Source organism: Apteryx mantelli, chromosome 4, assembly GCF_036417845.1.
Source record: "Apteryx mantelli isolate bAptMan1 chromosome 4, bAptMan1.hap1, whole genome shotgun sequence".
NCBI lineage: Eukaryota > Metazoa > Chordata > Aves > Apterygiformes > Apterygidae > Apteryx > Apteryx mantelli.
Genome location: NC_089981.1, coordinates 57,010,314 through 57,033,639, shown reverse-complemented (window position 1 = coordinate 57,033,639; position 23,326 = coordinate 57,010,314). Strand labels below are relative to the sequence as shown.

The window sequence follows — 23,326 nt, the reverse complement described above, 5'->3', positions numbered from 1 at the left end:
AGGCTATCTGATATGTTTATTGAGCTGATCTCTTCTGGAATCAGTCTACTGAAGAATATATATTGCATGGCTTTTTTTAAATGGCCCTCCTGCTTAGATGCCTTAGCCATCTAACTGTGTAATGTAGGTTCTTTATGTAAGAAGCATAGTGTCATTCCTAAACTTAAGAAATGAATGTTGCAGGGCTTTTGGGGACCCACCCACCCTGGATAAGATGTTTCTTGCACAAGCTTAGGTGTCACTGTTTAGTCCACCTTCTTTTGTATGGTCTCGGTTCTGCCTGCAAATCATTACATAATTATGTAAAGTGAAAACATTGAGGGAAAACTATTTGGGGAAAAATAAAAACAATTGAAAGAAGAAACTAGAGGATGACTTTTTTGTTCATTTTGGCTGTCTAGGCTTCCCTCTTTCATCTGTCACTGTGCTATAATACTCTCACCTCCAATCCAATGTAGAATTGGAAGATGCCACTGTGATCTGTATAGGTGTCCAATACATTGTTATTACAGCACTGACCTGTAAGAGTTTATCACTTAAAAGGTATTACTTTGTGTAGTTTTGTAAACCTGATTAAAAAAAATTTTTTACATCCTCAGGAAATCACTTGGTCACCAAAAGGAGTGGGGACGGGGAGGCAGTGTTTTTTACGTATGGTTTACAGCTGGCCATCAACTGACAAGATAATTTCCCTCCCCTCCTCCATGTTTAATGAAAATTTTCTATTTGTCAAAATAAAATAGTTCTACTACTGATCACCCTGTGATTACAAATTGTTATAAAAAGATCAGGGGAGAGAGAAAAAGTCAGTAGTTCCCACTTTAGATTTTCTCAGATTTCTGTGAGACTAAGGTCTGCTTAATGTTTGCACTGTTTTCTTCCAAGTTTTGTCAGGAAAGCATTGTCAAGCCACCACGCTTACTAGAAATGTCATTTTGTTTTTTCACTAATTTCCAAGATGCTAACATCCCTTGAACAAAACACTGGAACAGACCAATTTTTCTTAGTTTGTTCAGTCTGCAGGATTCAATCTGTGTACAGTTTATTGGCTTCTTACTATTGGTGAATTACTGGGAAGAAATATGCAGCTTGTCAGAACTGCGTTCAGCTCATGTTATTTGCCAGAAAGAAAATCATCCTTAGTTAACTGCTAGAAAGTATCAGGATAGTGCCGAATGATGAATTACTTCTTTCACATAGTTCTTGTTTCCCTCAAGTAAAATGTTGGCATAATATTTCACAAAAGGTCTCCCTGCACTTAAAAACGTACTGCTCTCTCCAGAAATGGGTAGTGGAATAATTCTTCTTTTGACATCAGCAAATAGGTACTGATATATTCCTTTTATAAATATTATGCATTTTATTAGGGATATTGCTGATGTATTTGAGTGGTTGAAATGCGTTTGTACTTACCGGAGAAAGTTGATTCACCTTGGATGGATGAATTAGAATGCTATAATCCCTTGATGTTATGTGTTATCCCACTATATTGCTCTGCTTTTGTACTGTTTCCTAGTATTAAAATAATATAAAGGAACATAGTTACAAAGAATTTACTTCCCTTCTTCCTCAGAAGTGGGTGCTGCAGTTTGTAGTTTAGAAACTTGGAGAATCTTCTTCAGCCTGAGACTCCTGAGTGTGTTCCTGCTTCTCTTTGGTATATCCTGTTTAATAGATAATTGTGATGTGCAGAAATTTGGAGTTTGTACCAATACCATTTACATGAGAGAGAATGAAAATGGAACTGTGATGACTAGGAAAACATGATTTAAGGGTGTACAGAGATGGAGGGGAGGTTGGAGGTCTCCTCTGAAGTAGTAAGCCAGTGACGAGAACACTACGTGCTAGCTGTTAGCTGAAGCAGGTTTTTTTCATAACATCTTCAACTAATACTGCAGTAATTTCCTATTTCTTTGGTAACCTGTGCACTGAATTACAAATCCATTTAACATCTGGTTATTCAATGATTAGCTGCTTGGCACTTGCAGAGTTTGTCCTTAATGAGCAGCTGTGATTGTTATTCATACTAATAAGGCAAAATCGGTTTCCTGTGAGACATCTTGCTGAAGTAGCTGCCCTGAATGAATGTGTTGCAGTTATGTAGAATATACTACAATAACTGTACTGCATACTGTTTTTGTAAATTCCTATATACAGCAGGTTCAGTTTGTTTTTAGTGCAGAAATTGTACTGTATACTGTCCCTTATAGCCTAATTTCCAGCTTGTCTTTCCACTGTGCCTCTGTTTTACCCAACAAACAACTGAGAGAATAAACCAAGAAGTTTGCTCCCTTTTTGAGACATGTTCTTTCTTATCAGAGAAGCCCCATATGAACTCCTCCCTTTTATCACTCTTCATGTAGTTCAGTTCTTTGGATTCCTTGTTGCAAGCTTTGATTTTGAAAAATTTTGTCTTATGTCAGCTCTGTCCCATACCTTCAATCAGTTAATTTCACTATTTTATGAAAGGCAGGAAGCTCCTGACACTTCAGGATCTCTGTCTTTAACCTGTAGTTTCATGATCAGTATAAGCTAGTACTGCTGGTGTCAAAGGCAGACCTAGTTTTATCCCTGCCCTTCTTCCTTCCTTTGTGCTGACACAATCAGCTGTGCAGTGAACTGAATCAGGGAGCAGATCTGAGTGAAAAGAAAACTAATCTGTTTTTCTTTTAAATGGGGTTAAACCTGGATTATTTTTTTGTCTAGTTCACTGCACCACCACATAAGCACTTGTGCTGTCATAGGGAATGGAAGGGCACTGGGAAGTCAAACACTTCCAATGGTACTGATGCACTATGTGGGCATAAATTAATTGTGAAACAATTGTGCTACTCACAAAACAAATTGCTGAAAGACACTCTGTATGCTACAAAATGCAGTCCATCAAACTAATTCACCTCTCCCTGGGGAATGTGGGCTTCTCTTTCTCACTAAGGTTCTATAATTCCATTTTTCTTAGTTTTTCTGTGCTGAAATATTGGCACAAAACCTATTTTTAAGCAACTAGAGGGTGACAGGAAAGAGATAACCACCAAAAAAAATCATATCAAACCAATCTGTTTCTTTCTGTGATAAGGTATTAGACATAGGGCAGAACTGACAGATATATCTCAGCTTTAATGATGCTTTCAATACTGTCTCATATGACATTAGTTATGAGTGAACTAAGGCAATGAAGTTTACATAAAAGTAGTGTAAGGTTCAGGAACACACAAAGGGTTGTAAAACTGTATTCAGAGGAGTTTATATCTTTCTAGTTCTAAATGGAGGAGTGAAAGGAAGCAGCTTCAGGTCTCAGATAATTTAAATTCTCTGTTCATGACTGGGATGATGGAACAGAGAGTCTACACGCTGACTTTCAGTAGGTTTCAATCTAGAGACCTGCAAGAATGTTGGAAGACAGGATCAGAGTTCAGAATAATCTTACAATATTGGAGAAACAGCATGCAAGTAGTAAGTTCAAAAATTCCTCATAAAGTGAGACTAATCGGCTACTCAGATATGGAGTGGGAAATACCTTGTGTAGTAGTAATTCTTTATAAAAAGGATATGAAGAATGTAGTAGATGACAAACTGAAGCTGTCACCTTTTGCTGAGCTGTTGGAAAAGATCCACATATGTCACTTGCTGTATAAACAGCAACATTAACTGTAAGATCTACAAATCAGTCCTTCCAGTTGACTTGGTGCCTTAAATGAAGCAGTGAGTCCAGATTTGGGTATTGCATTTCAAGAAAGATATAGGCCAACAGGAAATAGGCTAGAGGCTACATTTGTCAGGAGCCTGGAACAAGAAACATGCAAGGAATGACAGAAGAGACTGTGATAATTGAGCCTGCAAAGAAAAAAGCCAGATGTAATAACCGGTCTTAATATCTCTTTAAAAAAACAAAAACAAAGCTGAAAGGTCATAAGAATTAAACTTCTTTGGACTATGATTTTCATTGTTGCTACACAGAAGTACTAGTTCTTGCTGCTGTGAATGGCTCAATGTCCTGAAGTAATAAATATAACTTTCCACAAATGCAAATGTGATCTCTCTGGGGCTTTGTTATAACATCTGGCAGTGCCTAAGATTCTCTGTGAATCTCTTTGTGAGGATAAAAATGCTCCCATTGCAAAAAGATGATTCCGCTGGCAGGGTTCCAAAGCAGTTCTCGCTTGCCCTTTGGTAAACCCGTTCTTTGTTTGAATGGTGCTGCTCAGTCTGTTGTTGTCTGTGTCTGTTTTCAAATTCATACCTCCTGAAACAATAGTGATGTTCTGTTGTGGGACTCTTCTAATGAGAACCTCTGTGAGTGGGTCCCCAACTGTTGCTCTTCACTCAGAGAGATCCTGATAACGTGGAACCGTTTTCTGCTGCGGTGCCCTTTCCTCCCTGAGGGATCTCCTGAAAGCACCCCTCAGCTGTCCATATTGGTCCATGGGAAGGTACATTTAGGGAACAGTGTTCTTGGCTGCTAAGAAAGTGCTTAAGGAATGAATGTTCATAAATAGTCATGATGAATTGCATTTTGATTCTTGCGTTATTATTTTGCTGACTTTTTAGGAGCGTAGTCCTGATCTCAAATGCTGAGAAGAGATAAACAATTCCTTATATTTTGGCTGCAGTTCTTGAATGCATGGTTGTTTTTTCTTGAGTGCCTGTTTGAGGCAGTCTGCCCTTAACCATCCACAGCCACTCACACAGAGGATTACAGTACAGCAATTTTACACCTCTTTGATTTGATTTGATTTTTCCAGCATGTAGGTACATGTCAGAATACCATCTTCTTGCGAGCAGAGGTTGGCTGGGATCCACCATACTATTTACTACGGAATTTTGTGCTGGATCTGGAATTGCTGTTTTTTGTCGGAACAATAAATTATTTGATATGGAAAATGCAGTAATCCATCCATGAACATGCCTCTTCTTTGGGACTCTTTTATAACCTCCCACTTAATTTCCTATACCTCTTGGGGAGAACTGAAGGCAAAGAGCATTGAAAGAACCAAGTGATGCTGTGTTTTCTGCTTTTGCTGCTGTCTGTCTTGGGGAAATAAGGGTATTGGTGGTTACCACGATGCTGTACTGCTTCTCTTTCTCTCCCTCGCTCTTTCCCTCACTCACTTGCTATTTTGCTCTTGCTCACTCCATTTTTCTCTCTCGCTCTTTTGCTCATGTGCACTCTTTTGCTCTCTCTCTTTGCACCAAGAATTCTTTAGCTATGCAGGCAATATAAAACTGGAGTAGAGCAGACCTCAGTATCAGAAACAGCTGTGCTATCTTCTGCATAAAAGTGTGCCTGGTCTCTTTCTACCCATTTGTGACATTTCCATGCTGTCCCTGATAGTGTATACCTGTAAGCAGATGTTTGGTTTTTTGTCTCTACACTTAAAGCCAGTTATTAAACTGAGGTTCTGCAGTGATCATCAAATAGGAGCAGTGGGTGATGGAGGGAGGTAAACAAAACTTCTAAGGTGACCTTTGATCACTTTCCAAAAAGAATATGTTATGGTGTGCCAGAGTGAGGCACTGGATGTGGTAAATCCAAAGGTACCTTTCTGATCTACATTCCTAACTTTTGTATGATTTCTTTATAAATACATATTCCATTTAGAGCTCTTGATGCTTTTGATCTTGTTAGGAAAATCCACACAAGTTGAACAGAACTCAAATTATCTTCCTTGGGGTAGAAGGTTTTGTGAATTATTTAGGCTCTGAATCTATTGCCTCAGGGAGAGAAAGATGTCAAAAAAAAAATTAGTCACTAATTTATTGCTTCTATCTGATGTTAGCATATTGCTACTGTGCACTTTGCCCTATCTTTGTTCTTAATAAAAAAAAAAATCACATGTTCTGAGGCCACAGAGTATGGTTACCCATCATTTCCTTTTCCATTCCTTTTGACTAGGAGTCTTTTGACAGATGCACAGATCATTCAGCCCAGGATATGAGCATGTATCAGGCTTCTCTGAGGGGTCAGTAAACAATGCTGAAACACTCTTAAATACCAGTAGCCAAGCCATAGCTTAGTTTTTAAAAAAAAAAGGGGGGGGGGAAGGTCTGTATTTTCAGCTCTAATGGAGTGTCTACGGTGTGGTTTAACAAATGTTGGTCCTGGACCGAGTGGTCTAATGAGCAATATAAACCTCCATGGACTCCTTAAAGGTCATAGAAAGACTCTCTTATATTTTAGAGCCTCTGGTTTCTGAAGTCTGCTCGTGTTCAGTTGAGCTTAGTTGGGCAGACAGTTTGCTATATAATTATATACGTATGCAAAAATATTTCTTTTGTCTGTTTTAAATTGCTACTTAAGTTTCTGGCTGCACATATACATTTACAATTTCATAATTTTCATATTTTAGAATTAATATTCAAATCACTTACTCATCACTGAGAGTTTATTAAAACAATGAGTGGGAAATGTGACTGTTTAAGGAAATAACTCTTGAGTGATTATTTTTTCCCCGGTAAATACTTTAAAAAGCCTTGAAACTAGTAGGATGTAATATAATCTTTCTGGCTTGTACAATGGTTTCTGCTATTATCCTAATTTTAATTGACCCCTGAAATCTCTCAGGCAAAGTTAGTTTTCACAAATAGAAGGATGAAAGAAGGTATTCTGATCTCTCTGTTACATTCCAGCCAATTCAAGATTTCACCTCAACTGTTTTAGGTGAGGTTGACCTATTGGTTTAATCTTTGCATGGACAGCGAATTACATTTTGAGGATAGAGTTAATCTCAATAAAAACAACTCTAGTAATTGGATGTTCAAATTTTTGCTTTTTGAAGAGTTACAGTTCTTTTTCCCTTGGTTTAGCTATGATGCTGCGCTTCTCCAAAGTTTTATTAGTTATTTGTTTGAGACAACAGATACAGAACTTTGAATGGTAATGGTCAAATGGGTAGTCTCAGCATTTCTAGCAAGTAAATACCAGACAATTGTCAAAATTGCCACAGCTGGGCTTTTGATAATGGCATCTTACAATGATTTCCTGAAGTGGAGCTCCCTCTCAGGATGGTGGCTTTGCTGAAAGCTGACCTGAGTGCTTGCCAGAGCTATCAGTGTGGCCTAGCAACACTTGGTTGCTCAGATGCTTTCACCCTGTAGGCAGTATTTCAGTGGTTAGCCTGTCCTGTGAGCCCAGCCCTGTTTGTGGTTTGTAAGCAGTGAGACCTAACATACTGAACACTTTGTCTTCTTTTGGAAAATAGATTAATTCATTCCTTCCCTTGCTTCTTCCTTCATTTCTCTCTGCCATCTTACTACTATTTAAATTCTGCATGCTAAGGATTAGTTTCCTCCATTCCTTCTGTGGACCAGTAGCTCAACAAAGTGAAAATCTTGTTTCTGTTTGTTTGTGTGGCCCAATAAAACATCTGGATGTAAAGTCAGCAGCTTACTGGTTGTCTGCTCTTCTTGGCTAAGGAGAAAATAGTTTGAGTTGGTTATTGTTGAATTTGGGGGATTTGTTTAGGCATCAGCTTAAGTATCTTGTTAGTTTTGTTTTAAAGGTAATTTCTAAAAATATATTAATCTTTTTCCATATATTGTGGAATGGTCAGCTGTTCCTAGGGGGAGTTTTTACTGATACAGTGTCATGGAGAAGTATTGTAGCAGAGAAAGATTTAAGGTGATGTTGCGAACAGGCAGTGTGTTTCAGGCTCTAGTTCAAATCACAGGAATTTTTTTTTTTTTTTCTCAGAAGTTCTTGTTTAATGCTAAAGTGTAAATTCTGTCATCCTGTTCTATAAAATTCTGATGGCTAGAGTGAAAGTCTGCAGGAGGAAAATGCACTTTTCTTTATACAGCCAAAAGTATAATTCTATTAATCTGAGCAGGATTAACTACTTAGAACAAAGAGCGTGAGGCAGGTAATCTGGGCTCTTAAGGCTTCATGATGTTTACTGAAATGTTTATATCCTTCGTGCCTCAATGTAATCATCAGGGAGGTAAAGACGGTTCTGAGCCTGCCAGTAATGTTGTGAGAAGAAACTCACTGGCTTTAGCGTGCTTGGCGATGTTACAATAAAATTCTTTCTATTTGAAGGCATTTTTAATTTGAGGATGTTTCTAGATTTTTTTTTTCCAGGCTAAGTATGGAAATGGACAGTTCTATTTACTATCTGAAAGAGACAAAATTTATTCAGAATACCTTGGAAGAGTACTTAGAGGAAGACCTTTTTGGGCTGAGGCATAAAGCTGCTGATATCAGAACTGTTACATACAAAATGGAACAGTTCAGCAGGAAAGATGGAGTTTCTCATACCAGAAAGTCAAGTGATTAAGGTACCGCCTATAGAGGTCAGTGGTACAAGAATCAATCCCTCAGCTAGGAAAGATGAACTGTTCTTGCATCTGCCATGTTGTAAGGGGGTACTGCAATCCCTGTGCTGTTGGGTAAGGCCCGTGTGGTTAATTTAAGAGAATTAAGTAAGTGAGAATTCATGAGTAAAAGGGAGCAGTTCACAGCCCTGAATAAGTTGCCTGAAACTTCCGAGAGGTGGATTTAAGAGATGAATCCTGATTTGGGTAGATTTCAGAGTGGTGGATCTTGAATCTTCTGTACACATATGAAATATTTTGGATGCTTGAATCTTTCTGTGCCTACATGCATACGGAGCTAAGATCTGTAAGTCAGAGTGATGACTTCCATCCCCAGAACTACAACCTGAATCTCCTTGTGCATCAAGCAAAAAGAACAATAAAATATTGACAAATACTAAAATATAAACCCCCCAAAAAGTCAAGAGTTGATGAGAACATTAAAAAATGGGTTGTATAATCAACTTGTGGCTTTAATTTTCAGGATTTAAGTTTCAGGATTTGGGTTTAAATTTTTTTTTTTAATGTTAGAATTAATTTTGCAGAATCTCCTTCCCCCAAAATTTATGTAATCCCTTCCCTCAAGAAAGCTCAGGATATAAATATTAGTGAGTTGTAAGATTTATAATTCTATTGATACAAGTAAATACAATAGAGGGATATATATATATATATATATATATTTTTTTTTTAACCTCACCAGCATGTATGAAAGTGCTCTTGAAAGTCTTTCAAAGAATAGTTCATCTTCCTTTGAGTCAAAGAGCATGAAAAACTGGTGTTTGGAGACTTGACCCCAAACAAGTCTAAAGGATCTCCATTAATATTGCCTGGATATGTGGATTAAAGTAGATTCAGGAAGGCTGAAGCATATCTTTATATACCCTTCTGGTTGATAGTATCTCCTGATATAAGAAAAACAAGAGCTAAAACTTTTAAAGGGAATTAATGACTGACCAAGGTGAGCATCTGAGAGGCACCTGTTTCTGGAAGACAGATGCTCTCCCTTTGCCAAAATTATCCCCAGATAACAAGCCAGCCACAAACAACTCTCCATCCTGAAACTTCTGCTTTTTTAAGTGTCACAGAAGATAAAATTAAGTCTTCACATTTTCAGTTCATTGTCAACTTGTGAGCCTAGATTAAATGGAGGAGGATGAGGAGTGAGTTAAGGAAGAAACACCATATCCCACAGTAGAGTTTACTAAATTCAAAAATAGTAGACCGAGAACTTTTGTTGTTCTTAAGTATATGAGTGTCTCAAATCCCACCCCGTGCTCCTGCTTGGCATGGAAGGTATGTATTTACAATGACTAGAAGTAGAGAATCTTAAGATACATGTGATAAGAATTGTGCTCTACCGATAAGATCTGAAACCTTCCCTACGGCAGGAACTGAAGTACTTTTCTGCATTCTACCCTGAAAGCCAGTTTGGGTGTAACACACTTCTGCATGCCATCAGAGTTAAACACCTATTAACAAGCCTTTAATGAACCTGTAGCTATTCCATTCTTGGAATGAGATGCTTATGTGGGTGAAAATTAGGTTATTTCAAACAGCTGAGTAGACTTTAATTGGGTTCCTGTTACTCAAATTGCTGGCACCTGGGAGGATTTTGGACCACATCTGTGTAGAGCAGTTCCAAAAACTGAGGTAGCTGCTGCAGTAACTGGCTCTTCATAGTGTGCGTTTGTTGGCAACAGTTAGAAACTGATACTCTAGGTGTTTTTTAAATATGCTAGGAATTTGGGATAAGACACATTTTGCAAAGACTTTTGTAAACATATTTTTAGCACTTAATTTTATGCCTCCCATTCCAGCAAAAATGATGTTTTACTTTGCCAGCCTCTCATGCTTGATAATTCTAAATTGGGTCACAGAAAGGTAAAGTCAGTATTTTTTGTGACTGTCTTTTAAATCTGTTTTGTTTCTCTGGCTTCCTTTAGCTTTTCACTTGATGCTTTTAAGCTTTTGATGCAACTAATTGCAATAGCGGCCTTAAAAAACAAACAGCCCCCCACCTCCCAAACCCTAATAACCACATGGGAAACTCTTATGTAATTGAGATGGGAAAGGCTTGGAGTGGAGATACACTTGTTTCCCTTATTTAGCAATATCTTTCAGAAGTTATTGGAACATATAAGAAAATCTGTTCCCTGAAACCTCACTGGGGAGTTGCTTCTTTTCACCTGCCCCTTTAGCTCTGTGAGAACCATTTCCTGAATGGGTGTCATGGATTTTGTGCAGCATCACATCTGGCAATATAAACTTTATCCAGACCGTGTGTGTGTTTGTTTTTAATGTGAGTTTTATGCCACCTATGGAAGGTCAGATGATTACTTGATCTGGCATAATATTTGTACAAGGTTAAGATTTAGTACATTTGAAGTGGTAAACTGAGTTCCTAGATCAGCACGTATACTGCAGCCTGACACTAAGATTCCCTAACATCATCAGACCCTGGCCTCAGTATGACTGAAGATCCTATGCATCTCTTCCTTTCTCACTAGCACATCCTATGATAGTTGAAAATGATGTTGAGTTCTATCCAGCAATGGTAATTCACTTGGGTCCAGGAGTTTCCCTGCAGCACTAAATGTAAAGAAATAATAAGACTACAGCAAATTAAAGGTTAAAACCAATGTGCTTAATCTAATTGTTAGCCAGAACAATGGTGACAAACACATTAGTTTTAGAGAATTTGAGGAGAACTCAGCATCATCTCCACTTAAATATGTTAAATTCTTCTGTCCTGTCTGACTTGAAAATATGCAGGTAATGTTGTCTACCATCCTTTTTCCATCTTCCTGACAGAGATAATTGTAATAAAAAGCCACTATCAATATGCAGTAATTCATTTCTGTATTGTTTTTACTTTTAACATACAAACATATAAATCCCTAAGTTACAATGACTTGGACAGATAATTAAAAATAAAGGCAAGAAAAAAGCAGCTGAAAGAAGCAGTCTTTTCTTAGAAGCTGAAATTTCCCCATTCATTCTCTAGCAGAGCTCTGGTATTAAGTCAAACAGCCAGAGTCTGTGTGAGTTGCTTTCCTGGTGCTCCTAATCATTTTCTTTAACTTATGAGAGAGGTGTTTTATTTTTGTTTGTTTTTTCTCATTTGTTTGGTTTTTGGCAGTTATAATGTTATGCTTAGATTGCTTTCTTTTATAGTACTGTAGATTTCTGAAAGCTGGAGTAGCTTTAGCCTTTATTAAAATAACATAAGTCAAAAGGTGTGGAGGAGCTATTTGCATTCCAAAGTGTGTGAGCTCACATGAGCCCATAACGGAAAGCTAGTAATGGTTTGAATTCATCCTGGAGCTTATGCCAAGAACATTCCTGTATGGAAAAGTCTGCATGTACTACATGAAATTTTGCAAGTATGGCCAGTCTCATTTTTCGATGAAAAGAGGTGTTTTGTCAGTGTGGGAAAATTTGAGACTTATTCATGTTCCTTGAGCAAGTCTTCGGTACTTTTTAGTAAAGCTAACAGATTGCACTATTTCTGCTCTTGAAAGAGAGAGATGTTGGAATGTTTTGCTTTAAGAAAAGGTTATATTAAAAAATCTTTTGTATAGATGCACCAGTAAATATGTATATGTTTGCTTATTTACACCTAACTGCTGCTTTTTGATTTATGAAAAAACACTTTCATCCAAACTACACTGACAGCCAACGTTCAGAAGTCTGTTTGCACGTAGGGACAGTTACTTTTGTTTTCTTTTTTGATCAGTAGGCTTCTGTTGTTTGCACTAGCTTCAGTTTCCACATTAGATTTGGAAATCATGTCAGGTACATTGCATTAGATTAATCCCTTAATAATTCTGGCATTTGAGACTGTTGTAAGCCAAGTATTGGGGAAAGAAGGGTCATAACCTCCTAGTCATTGAATGCATGCTGTTAGTCAGAGATTCCAATTATAATGCTCAATGTCTGCTGCTTCTGGCTGTGCACAACTTACGGCAGATGCATATAAAAACACCTTAATCATAAAGCAAATAACTGCATGCAGCACTAGACTGCGTTTTTTGTCTGTTCTATGTCTTGCTTTCTCTGACCCTACTGCAACAGGAGATTTATTTTGTCTTGGGTATATCATGTTGAGTCAGGCTTTAAAGTTGGATTTTTATGTTACTTGTGCATAAAAGCACTTCCATTAAGAGATAAATATATGAATACACAGAGAGATATATTAATTATATCTGCTGGATTTTATATTTATTTTGGGTTGCATGCATGGCAGTCATTCTAGTTTCGTGCTGTAAGTTACAGTGCACACATGAATCAAAATGATCTTCATTTTGGTTTGCTTCTTGCTTAGCTTTATTTGTTAAGATTTTACTATATACAGTGAGGCCTGTTACTTGTCATAAATCCTTAAAGTAAATCTTGAAGTACTGTATGAAAGTTCCGAAGCTATAAACCAATAAAATGTACTACTTCAATGAAACGTAGATAAAAACCTAAAAGCAAGGGACACTGATTTTAGTGCAATGACTCCTTTGTTTATAAATATATCCTCTGTTAGCCCAGGAAGCCCTTACATCACAAATTATACTTTTGAATTCATGCTTTATTTTGCAGTGCAGGAACTTCGAGAAAGTGTCAGCGAAGATCTGTGGCCCAGTTGGTGCTAGTTAGAGCACACTTTCTGGGTTGAATGCAACTCGAGTATCTTTTACATGAAAGAATTTGTATTGGTTTTCCCAGTGACCTGTTTATTAAAAATTGTTTAAGCATGTGAAGCTCTAAGACTAAAGTTGTTGCTTTTGCAAAGATTATCGGTCCTTATCTCAGTTAGAAGGAACTCTGTGTAACTAAACCCATAGTCACCGACAGTGGCCTTGAATTTAAAAAAAAAAAAAAAAAAAGTCAGAATGTGCCAGCAGCGCTCTCATGCTGCTACATGATATACTGCAGCTCTTTCTGTAATACAGAAGAGGAGAAAATTGTGGTATTACGAACACCTATGTGAAAACGACTGTGTAATGAGTCCTTTCCTAATTAACTAGAAAGTGAATTTATTTTTTCGATTATTTTTCCATGTTGAATATCTGCTGTGAAAGGATAGGCTAACTTACATGGTAAGAGTTGCATGAAATCGCATTTTTTCAGGAAGTGAGCATTCTTTCTTTCTTTCTTTGACTGAAATTGGTCTGGATTTTTCTTTTAATGGCACAATTCTTAAATTACGTTGATCTTAGGGGTGCATGCAAAACAACCTCATGCTAAAACTCATCAGCATTTGCACGGCTCTGATATTGGTTAAGCACTTTGAAACAGATTTATTATAGACATTTTTTGGCAAAGGTTTCTGTTTGTATCCCAAAATAAATAGATATTAAACTTGCTTTGCTGTGCGTTCTCACAACCTGTGTGAATTCAGAAACTCCCCATGGTTTTGTTGACACTCTTCTTTTAAATAAGAGAATATCATAACTATGCTCCAATAAAATGTCGAGGCTGAAAATATTAAGACAATTACTTTGCTGATAATATGCCCACTAAAATATTGGATTCATGACTCTCTTGAGTTTATTACCTAAGCTGACTGTTTTTGAATAGTTAAACTCTAGCAAATATCTGTCATTCTGATCCCATGAGGAGAATTTCTGGCCTCATTAGCTGAGACTTGAATGTGATCTTACTCATACTAAGAAAACTAAGGAAGTCAAAAAAGAGCTATGAGCTTGCATGTTTTAATAATGTGGAGATGTGGAATTTTTTATAAATGTATTAGAGCATCACATTATTTGAACAATAAAGAGGGTAATTAGGCCTGTCTTGGTGAGAGAGGACGAATGAGACTGGCTATTATCAATGTCACCATAGAGCTAAATAGTAGCTCTTGGTTTATTTTGATAAACTTCCCTGCAAAGCCATATTTGGTCACATTCACATGAAGGTTAACCTGTTATTTCTATTAATTATAGCTGCTATTAAATTGGGTCCATCAAATAGCAGTAGTGATCATGCAAATAATAGCTCCTAATAACTTACAATTTATAAACATAATTTAAATGAATAAACTAAATATTTGTTAACATTTATTAAACTAAATATAACTGAATAAAACTATTTTTGCTTAAAGTTCAAAGGCAGTAATAATGGTGGAAGATTTTCTCATAATCATCTCGGCCTTGTCTTTTCCTAAAGTGAGTAAACCAGAAATGAAATTCCTTAAGAATTCATTGCTTATAAATTAGCAGGTCAACTCAGACACTTTGTGTAGCTTTTTTTTTAATTTTGGTTAAAAGCAGCAAATTGTTTAGTCCTAAGAATTTTTTTTAACTCCTTGTTACAGCTGTCTTTCCCCAAAGTTACCAGTAATTAGGAAAAATAGTATTTGTTAGTCTTCCCTTTTTTTTTTTCTTGTAATTACTTTTCTGCTTTTATTAATTACAATATGATATATGTGGCATTAGTCTGAAGAAAATAAAACAATATTAAGACAATTAAAAGCTCTGTATCACTTTAAAAAGGTGGCTGTTTCTATGTTCATTTTGTGCGTCTTTGTGAATGTCTGTACAATTATTATCTTGTTATTTTTAAGAGGGGAAAAAAAAGCTTCTGAAAGCGAAGGATAAGGGGAGGGGAATTAATCAGTCTGGAGTATGGTTAAATTTACCAATAACCTGTAGTTCATGAAATACCGATATAAAACTGGCATTTGTTTGTCTTTCAGCAGTAAGTGTTTCTGTGAAAATACTTCACCTTGTCACGGGGAGGGGATTTGGGAAGGGAGGTTTTTATCAGGTTTATTTCTTAGCCGGATGTAGGCAAATGAAAGCTTCATCTGTTGCCTTTCCTCTAGAAAGGGTGGGTTGACTGAAATCTTACATGTGCCACTTCCATAAGAAAGAATAAAAATGTCAGGAGACCTTTCATTAATTTGACACAGATTTAGAGACAGGTCCCAGGGTTGGGGTTGTTTTGTTTGTTTTTTTTTAATTCTATACTAAGTGCTTTACATGATATGTAGAAAAATTAGACTGGAAAGTTTTTGTGACTTTTGTATAAATGAACTTAGAGACGATCTGTTTTAAGGTTAACTAAGGAGACAGCTGAAGGGGATGAACTAAATGGACTAAAGAATGCAGTTGGTTCCTAGGAGGATCCTAGTCTTACTAGGACTAACATCAAGCAAGTAGAAAATATTCATGGTAGCAAATCAGTTAGATTTGAGAAGGCAGACAGGAAGTCACCTTGTTTATTTTGAACTTCCTAGAGTAAACCATTATAGGGCAAGTGATTTTAAAAGGGTATGAGGATCAAAAAAGAGACTTGTTTCTGGCCATGGAGTTTCTTCAGATTTATAAGCCTCTATTTGTGGGACTTGCATACTTAGTAACAGACTTCAGTGCAGAAATAAGTGGAGTTATAGCTCTAGTGTTGTCTACGTGAAAACCCTGCTAATAGCACCTCTGTACCTGAGTTCTCTGGCGCCTCTGTAAGCTGCAGTCCAACAAATATTTCTTTTAGTGGGCAGGCCTGAATAAGCAGCTTCCCTCCCTCCCTCTCCCTCCCCATTCTCTCTCTTTTTTTTTTTTTTTTTTTTTTCCCTTTCCTTCTCACGATATCCCTCCAAAGTTGCTTATGCTATTACGTGGTGAAACACATTAAGGGATTGCCCTGGGTTAAAAATTACCCAGTGAAAAAGGAGAGGTATGGTTTTGTCTGTTAACGCAGAAGAATTCTCTCATACCGTTTCCTTTGCAGTTGCACAAATGGTTGTTCTGAAGCAGTTGAGGGGATGAGGTGCTAAAGCAGCAAGACGCGCAGGTGCTGTTACTGAGAGAAATGCTCTGCAAACTGTAGCCCTAGAAGAGATTTAAGCTTCCTGCATTTCAGTGAATGCAACTTGCTGTCTGCAAATGTGACTAAACTGCAGAGTGGGCACTGACTCAAGCTCAGCATTCCTACAGGATGCCCTTGCAGCGCTTTCTCTTGGGACAGAGCAGTTTTCCTCCGGTGCCTCAGAGAGAATAAATGGAGCTTTTATGCAAAACTACAAAGCACATGGGGTACCTCTGAGAAGGTTTAGCATAACACTGAAGTCCTAGTGTGGACCGCTCCTGCCCAGAATAAGCCAGGATAGCTTCAGAGGGATTTCAAAATGTGCGTAACATCAGTGAGTGCTTGAAAACTCTTAGATACTTTGAAAATTCTGCCTCTAGTTAAATGCATGAAATTCTCTTCTCTCAAGTCTTTAAACCATTAAAGACTTTATTTGAAGGTCAAAGTTGGTAATGCCTGTGCAAGTTAATTGTATTCTCACATAACTTGAGAGTAGTTCCTAATATTTTTGGTTTATTGTTTTATTTTTAGATTTATTTTGGAGAGCAGCAGTCTGCTCTGTCTGTGATTTACAATGAGTGCCAAATCTGCAATCAACAAAGAAATTTTTGCCCCACATGATGAAAGGATGCTGGGAGCTGTCCAAGTGAAAAGAAGAACAAAGAAAAAGATTCCTTTCCTGGCTACTGGAGGTCAGGGTGAATATTTAACATACATCTGCCTGTCAGGTAAGATAAATGATCTTGACATCTAGCTGTCTTTTGTGGTTTATTTTTGAAGTTTGATTAACTGATCAGATGTTATCCCTAGCTTTAAGGAGTTGAATGACTTGAATGTTAATAGTGTAAGTAGAGAATTATGATAGTTGCGTCTTTAATCTTGGTAGCCTTGAGTGCATGGTTTCTTTATACCATATAATAAATCAGATAGATGGCTTCGTTGTTAACAATGAAGAGTTCTCTCATAGCATAGCTGGAGAGTATGAACAAGCAGATTAAATTTTTTGAAACACTATCTTTAGTAACTGAGGTTAAGATTCTTCTTGGAGGAATGAACTTTACATTGTATCTGCTTTCCTTTCTTTTCACCTTTGCCTCTGTGTATTACCAGTTCGTTAGGTCCATAGATATGTAGCTTTCAACTGGAATACTTTCAGCTCATTGAACAAAGCAGTGCTGTTATGTGTCAATCACCTGACTTTAAAAGGGATAGAAAATAGAAATATTTGAGTTGAAGGAGAAATGGAAGTGTAAAGACCCCTTTTGAGAAGTCATGGGGGAACCAGGAGAAATGATCTGGTTCTTGCTAATTTGTTCAGATGAAAATCATTAAATGTCTCCAGGGTTTTACCAATACAAGTAAGAGTTTGAATTTTGTGGAACAGACTAGGTGGTAGTTGCTGTGTGTTGTCTTCATGTTTTTCTGGTGAAGGTCCTGTTAAATTTTTAAAAATGTATAAATGAAAACCACTGGTTGGTACCTTATGACATTTTGGATATCTGACCCAAGTTGGATCAGATCTTAGAACTATAAAAAGCATCCTACTGAAGAAAGTAGACATTATTACAGGTTTTTCTTCTAACTTTCTTCTTAGATTACTCTAATTTTAAATCTTACTCAAAATTTAATTTATAAAACAGTATTTTCCACAGTGAATATCAATTGAAATTTCAGAACAGTTGAAAAAATGAGTGATTTTTTTTTTTTAACTACTTGCATATTCCTTTGTAATTTTGGAAATTAAAATCTTGCTGAAGAAGGAACCTAGAGTTGAATTGTGTGTGTGTGTGTGTGGTTTTTCTTGTTTGTTTGTTTTTTAATTTTTCCTGCTAAAAGTAGTAAGGTAAACAAGCAATTTGTCAATTGAGTTTCACATGTTCGATTTGATCTCTTTCCTTCCTCCCTCCTGTCCCTGCCCCCAAATAGTATAAACTATTTAGGCTTGTCAAAGAAACACTTCGTAAGTAAAGAATAGTAGATCTGCTTTTTCTTGTTGCCCTGTCATCTTATGAATATTTTCCTTATGTATTTATTTGAATGGTTTAATTTAGGAAAGCAGTGGAGCTGTCATTCAGGTATTAATGGTTACCTTAGTGTGATGCTGTGTCTTCTGATTTAACTGGTGACTCTCTTTAAAACTTGAGTAAGTCTTGGGTAGCAATGTCATTCTAGATCTTAGGCCGTGAGAAAAAAATCTTTCTGCAATTGTCTGTAGTCTGCCACTTTGGGAAAAGCTGGTTAGCCTGTGTCCTGCCTGAAGTAATGTCCATCAAATTTCTTTTGCTTCCCAAAGCATCTACTCTGGCTTTTGCTTCCGCTTCTTGAACAACAGGTATAACAGTTCATCTGTCCTAACATTCTGATTTTCAGTTATTTAATCTTAAAACACTTTGCTGCAAATTAAAAAAAAAAAAAAAAAAAGTCATTCCTTTCAAAATTATGTTAGGCTGGTACATTATAGCTAAATGGACATGAATGGTATCCAAAGGGAAAATCCTGAAATAGGAAGTATTTCTTAAAACAGTGTACGTATGTGTGTGAGATCTCTTCTCATGGTATTTTTCTCATGGCTGATTGCTCATATCATAGGCTTATGGCCCTTTATTTATCTTTTTCTTTTAAAAATGTAATTAAGCTTGTGCTTTGAATACTTCCTGGTTATTGCGGTGGCATTTACCTTCACTTCAGTGAAGATTGTCTTAAGCGGGCTTGAAAGCAGTTTATGATCCTGATTTGCCTGTAGTTTACACCTATTTCCAAACTTGGATTAGAATTCGGTTGCCTGGAGGTAGGCATCCAGTGCGATTTTTAGATTTCCAAGGTGTCCAGCCTTTCCTCCAGATACCTCTCCAGAAAGGCAGAAGTTCCTTGTAGTCTCTGTCATAAGTCTGCCAACTAAGTGTAGACAAATATCTTTGATATCCTAGGGTGCTTTAAGGGGTCCCTTACATTTTTAGGCATATCAGTCCCTCCCTTTGAGTTTATGCATCTTACTGGAAAAGAAAAAGGGTCAAAGAGCGCAGCTAACAGAGGCAGCGAACAGACGCAGCAGTTTGCGCAGCAGTGGTTGGGCTCTGACTAGAACTTGAGGATCTTGTGGAAGTTGTGGGCTTTCTGAGGACCCCCGAGGACCTAGAAGGTGATCGCTGTGAACAGGAAAGGGGAAGCTAGGCAAGGACAACTGCAGGAGGCCTTGACTTCTCCTGGGAAAAGCTCGTGGGAAAAGCTCCAGCTAGGAGTGGCTGCTGCTAACGAGCTCTCTGGGTTGCCCCTGACCAGAGGGGGTTGGGGCCTTTGATCCCAGTGGCCCTTGATTGGGCGGTCAAGCACCCTGTGAGTCAGTGCTAGGGAGAGGCCTATATAAGAGCCAGGCCTAGAGCGCAGCTCCCAGAGGCAGCGAACAGAGGCAGCAGTTTGCGCAGCAGTTTGCGCAGAAGGGCGTGCGAAGGGACCTTCATTTCTGTTCCCTGCGGTGTACACTTCCCCAATATGGTCGTGACACGCCGCACAGCACGTTCCCCAGCGGCTGTTGGAGTTGCTGTGTCAGAGGCTTGGACCCAGACTGGCCCTCTGACAGTAGATGCAGCTCTACAGGTCTCAGGCTGCAGGGAGTGCTTGGGGCCTCTCCGGGAGGCCTGGGCTGGCAGCCAGCTCTCCTGCAGGAGGTGTGCTGCTGTTGACGAGTTGTGTCGTCAGGTAAGGGAGTTACGGGAGGAGGTCAGTAGGCTGCGCAGCATCCGAGAAGCAGAGCAAGAGATAGACAGGGTATTCTCGGAGACTGTGCAGCTTCGGGAGTCCCAACCCCCTGCAGCAGTGGAGTTGCCAGAGGGCTCTGTGCCGTGTGAAATGGTACATCATAACATCATAGAAGAAGGCTGGAAACTGGTCACTGCTCGTGGGAGGAGAAAGGCTCCTACTCCTCCTGAAGACCTGAAGCTGAAGAACAGGTTTAGTGCCCTCCAGGATGAGGAGGAGATGGGCATGGCTGCCAGGGAAGTAACCGGGACAACAGACCCTGTGCCCTACCGGAACACCCGGAAAAAGCGGCGGGTGATTGTTGTGGGGGACTCCCTGCTACAGGGGACGGAGGCATCTATCTGCCGACCTGACCTCTTGTCTAGAGAGGTTTGTGGCCTGCCGGGGGCTCGTGTGAGAGATGTCATGCAAAGACTGCCAAGGCTCGTCCATTCTTCGGACTATTACCCACTGCTGCTCTTCCATGTGGGCGCCAATGACACCAAGGGCAAACTGCAGACCATCAAGCAGGATTTCAGAGCTCTGGGGATGGTGGTCAAGGGTCTGGGAGCCCAGGTCATCTTCTCCTCAATCCTGCCAGTGAGGGGGGATGGATGAGAGGAGGAGGAGACGGACTTTCCAGGTTAACGACTGGCTGCGCCGCTGGTGTTGGCAACAGGGTTTTGGTTTCTACGACCATGGGACCCTGTTTGAAGATCGACAACTGATGGCGAGAGATGGGATCCACCTCACGAGGCGGGGCACGCGGGTCTTTGCCAACAGGTTGGCCAACCTGGTAAGGAGGGCTTTAAACTAGGAAAGATGGGGGAAGGGGAGAGTTATAGTGACAGGGTAGTTGGCAAAAGACTGCTCAAGTCAGGATGCCTCCAACAGGTGAATGCAGCCAGGGAAGTGCGCATGGGATGTGGCTGTGGAGGACCCTCTTGTATCCCTCCTGGGAAACCTGCATGCTCGATCACCTCCCTGAAATGCCCGTACACCAATGCACGCAGCTTGGGGAACAAACAGGAAGAACTAGAGATGTGTGTGCGGTCGCAGGGCCATGATCTCATTGCCATTACAGAGACATGGTGGGATAGCTCGCATGACTGGAGTGCTGTCATGGATGGCTACGTGCTTTTTAGGAAAGACAGGCCAGGAAAGCGAGGTGGTGGAGTTGCTCTTTATGTGAGAGAGCAACTGGAATGTATTGAGCTGTGCCTAGGGGTGGATGAAGAGCGAGTCGAGAGCTTATGGGTAAGGATCAAAGGGCAGGCTAATAGAGGTGACACTGTTGTGGGTGTTTACTACAGGCCACCTGATCAGGATGAGGAAGTGGATGAGGCCTTCTACAGACAGCTGGAAGTAGCCTCACAATCCCAGGCCCTGGTTCTCATGGGGGACTTCAACCACCCCGATATCTGCTGGAAAGACAACACAGCTAGGCACAAACAGTCCTGGAGATTCCTGCAGAGCATTGGTGACAACTTCTTGACCCAGGTGGTGGAGGAGCCAACAAGGAGAGGTGTGCTGCTGGACCTCGTACTAACAAACAAAGAAGGACTGGTGGAAGATGTGAAGGTTGGGGGCTGCCTTGGCTGCAGTGACCATGAGATGGTGGAGTTCAGGATCCTGCGAGGAGGCAGCAGGGCACCAAGTAGGATCGCAACCCTGGACTTCAGGAGAGCAAACTTTGGCCTCTTCAGGGACCTACTTGGAGGAATCCCATGGGTGAGGGCCCTGGAAGGAAGGAGTGTTCAAGAGAGTTGGTTAATATTCAAACATCACTTCCTCCAGGCTCAAGAGCGGTGCATCCCTATGAGTAAGAAGTCAAGCAAAGGAGGCAGGAGACCTGCATGGATGAGCAAGGAGCTCCTGGCAAAACTCAACCAGAAGAAGGAAGTCTACAGAAAGTGGAAAGGGGGACAGGCCACTTGGGAGGAATATAGGAATGTTGTCAGAGTATGCAGGGATGTGACGAGGAAGGCTAAGGCCCGTTTGGAATTAAATCTGGCTAGAGATGTCAAGGACAACAAGAAGGGCTTCTTCAAATACATCAGCAGCAAGAGGAAGACTAGGGAAAACGTGGGCCCTTTGCTGAATGGGGTGGGTGCCCTGGTGACGAAGGATGCAGAGAAGGCAGAGTTACTGAATGCCTTCTTTGCTTCAGTCTTTACTGCTCAGGCCAGCCCTCAGGAACCCCAGACCCTGGAGGCAAGAGAGAAAGTCTGGAGAGAGGAAGACTTTCCCTTGGTGGAGGAGGAGTGGGTTAGAGATCATTTAAGCAAACTTGACACCCACAAATCCATGGGCCCTGATGGGATGCACCCACGAGTGCTGAGGGAGCTGGCGGATGTTATTGCTAAGCCACTCTCCATCATCTTTGAAAGGTCATGGAGAACAGGAGAGGTGCCTGAGGACTGGAAGAAAGCCAATGTCACCCCAGTCTTCAAAAAGGGCAAGAAGGAGGACCCAGGGAACTACAGGCCAGTCAGCCTCACCTCCATCCCTGGAAAGGTGATGGAGCAGCTCATCCTGGAAGCCATCTCCACGCATGTGGAGGAAAAGAAGGTGATCAGGAGTAGTCAGCATGGCTTCACCAAGGGGAAATCATGCCTAACCAATCTGATAGCCTTCTATGATGGAATGACTGGCTGGGTAGATGAGGGGAGAGCAGTGGATGTTGTCTACCTAGACTTCAGCAAGGCTTTTGACACTGTCTCCCATAGCATCCTCATAGACAAGCTCAGGAAGTGTGGGTTAGATGAGTGGACAGTGAGGTGGATTGAGAACTGGCTGAATGGCAGAGCTCAGAGAGTTGTGATCAGTGGCACAGAGTCTAGTTGGAGGCCTGTAGCTAGCGGTGTCCCCCAGGGGTCAGTACTGGGTCCAGTCTTGTTCAACTTCTTCATCAATGACCTGGATGAAGGCACAGAGTGCACACTCAGCAAGTTTGCTGATGGTACAAAACTGGGAGGAGTGGCCGATACGCCAGAGGGCTGTGCTGCCATTCAAAGAGACTTGGACAGGCTGGAGAGGTGGGCAGAGAGGAACCTCATGAAATTCAACAAAGGGAAGTGCAGGGTCCTGCACCTGGGGAGGAATAACCCCATGCAGCAGTACAGGTTGGGGGTTGACCTGCTGGAAAGCAGCTCTGCCGAGAAGGACCTGGGAGTGCTGGTGGACACCAAGTTAAGTATGAGGCAGCAATGTGCCCTTGTGGCCAAGAAGGCCAATGGTATCCTGGGCTGCATCAGAAAGAGTGTTGCCAGCAGGTCGAGGGAAGTGATTCTCCCCCTCTACTCAGCCCTGGTGAGGCCACATCTGGAGTACTGCGTCCAGTTCTGGGCTCCCCAGTACAAGAGGGATGTGGCACTACTGGAGCAAGTCCAGCGAAGGGCCACAAAGATGATTAGGGGACTGGAGCATCTCTCTTATGAGGAAAGGCTGAGAGAGCTTGGCCTGTTTAGCTTGGAGA

At 40.1% G+C, this 23,326-nt stretch overlaps 1 protein-coding gene across 1 annotated transcript in view; it reads left to right on the top strand.

The window, feature by feature from the left end:
- The window catches only part of STXBP6 (syntaxin binding protein 6), a 138,564-nt gene that overhangs the window by 32,345 nt on the left and 82,893 nt on the right, over nt 1–23,326 (top strand). Inside the window, exon 2 of the mRNA XM_067295585.1 lies at nt 16,645–16,841. Within this exon, the coding sequence (XP_067151686.1) occupies nt 16,688–16,841 (154 nt within the window). The 5' untranslated portion in view covers nt 16,645–16,687. The remainder of the gene's footprint in view (nt 1–16,644; nt 16,842–23,326) is intronic.